At 36.0% G+C, this 1212-nt stretch overlaps 1 protein-coding gene across 1 annotated transcript in view; it reads right to left on the reverse strand.

The window, feature by feature from the left end:
• SCIN (scinderin) overlaps positions 1-830 on the reverse strand; it is a gene marked incomplete at its 5' end in the record, with an annotated part of 14967 nt that extends 14137 nt beyond the window's left edge. Inside the window, one exon of the mRNA XM_009699294.1 lies at positions 738-830. Coding sequence (XP_009697596.1) covers positions 738-830 — 93 coding nt within the window. The remainder of the gene's footprint in view (positions 1-737) is intronic.
• Between the last annotated feature and the right edge of the window lie 382 nt (positions 831-1212).

Below are 1212 nucleotides of genomic sequence, written 5' to 3' on the forward strand. Positions count from 1 at the left end.
TACAGGCCTGGAAATAGTTTGGGTTTTTTTTCAGAAAAAAAAATAGTTGTGCAGCCTTGTATATAGGTAAGATACTGTATTGTTAGTTTGAAGAATAAATTCCATGCCTCTTCTAGGAAAGAGCAGTATGTCTAGCATGACATGAGGAAAAATCATAACTTTATCGAATGTAATAATAAAACTCCTACTGATTTAAATGGAGCAAATATTTAATCCATTTTGTTTGCAGGTAATTTTTCTGGCAATGGCACTGTCCCAGTCAGTGTTAAGCCATTGCAGGTGAGGAAGGAGGAAATGTGCACTGCAAAAGACAGGAGTTTTGCATTCAAATTCCTTTGGATTTATATACAAAATATAACATAACTTTCCATCTTTCAAACTTTGCTAAGAATAACTAAATCATATATGACTACTAAAACTCTCATTGTTAAAATCAAGAAGACAGGAAACATAGTTTGATTTAAGACCAGTTAATTCTTCTTTGACCTGCACTGAGTGGTTCATAGGCCATGCTTAACTCATTTCCTGAGTAAACAGGACCATAATCCATTTTTTTCCTCAAATTACCTGGGCTGTTTGATTGACATCCTTTGAGAAACTTCTCCATTGGCTGCAAACCAACTAACACAACTGCAGTTCTGTAACGGAAGCCAGAACTCCATATATGAGGGATGGATGAATGCATGAATACTGTTGAGTGTACGCAACTGAAATAAATAAATAAATAAATAACTTACCATATATAGTTTAGCACTTCTCCTGTTTGTAATGTCGGCCAGCTCATCATCACCATCATCACTCTCAGGAAGCGCTGGCTTGCTCCCTAAAACCTGTACAACAAGAGAATAACAAATTCAATGCAGAGAGAGAGAGTAGGTGCTGTAAAATAAATACCCAAACATTGTAATGTGTTGTCCCAGTAATCGATTAATTGGGATCATCTTTACATATAATCCAGCCTAAACCCAAACTCATGGGTGACTTGTTCACAAACATATGGATAAATATAAATAACTGTGTCAGATCTCCAGCAGCTTTAGATCTACATGCTGTCTTTCCTGCAGGCCAACTTGCTGGTCATCTATAGACTAGCATAGGAAATGATATATAGAGAAAAGCTTCAAAGGATACATACACCCACAAATACATAGAATAGAAAGGTTTATGTGATCCTATTCTATGTGTGTGTTTATATGTCTGTCTTCCCCTTTT

The sequence above is a fragment of the Cariama cristata genome, unplaced genomic scaffold (genome assembly GCF_000690535.1).
Source record: "Cariama cristata isolate BGI_N322 unplaced genomic scaffold, ASM69053v1 scaffold35354, whole genome shotgun sequence".
NCBI lineage: Eukaryota > Metazoa > Chordata > Aves > Cariamiformes > Cariamidae > Cariama > Cariama cristata.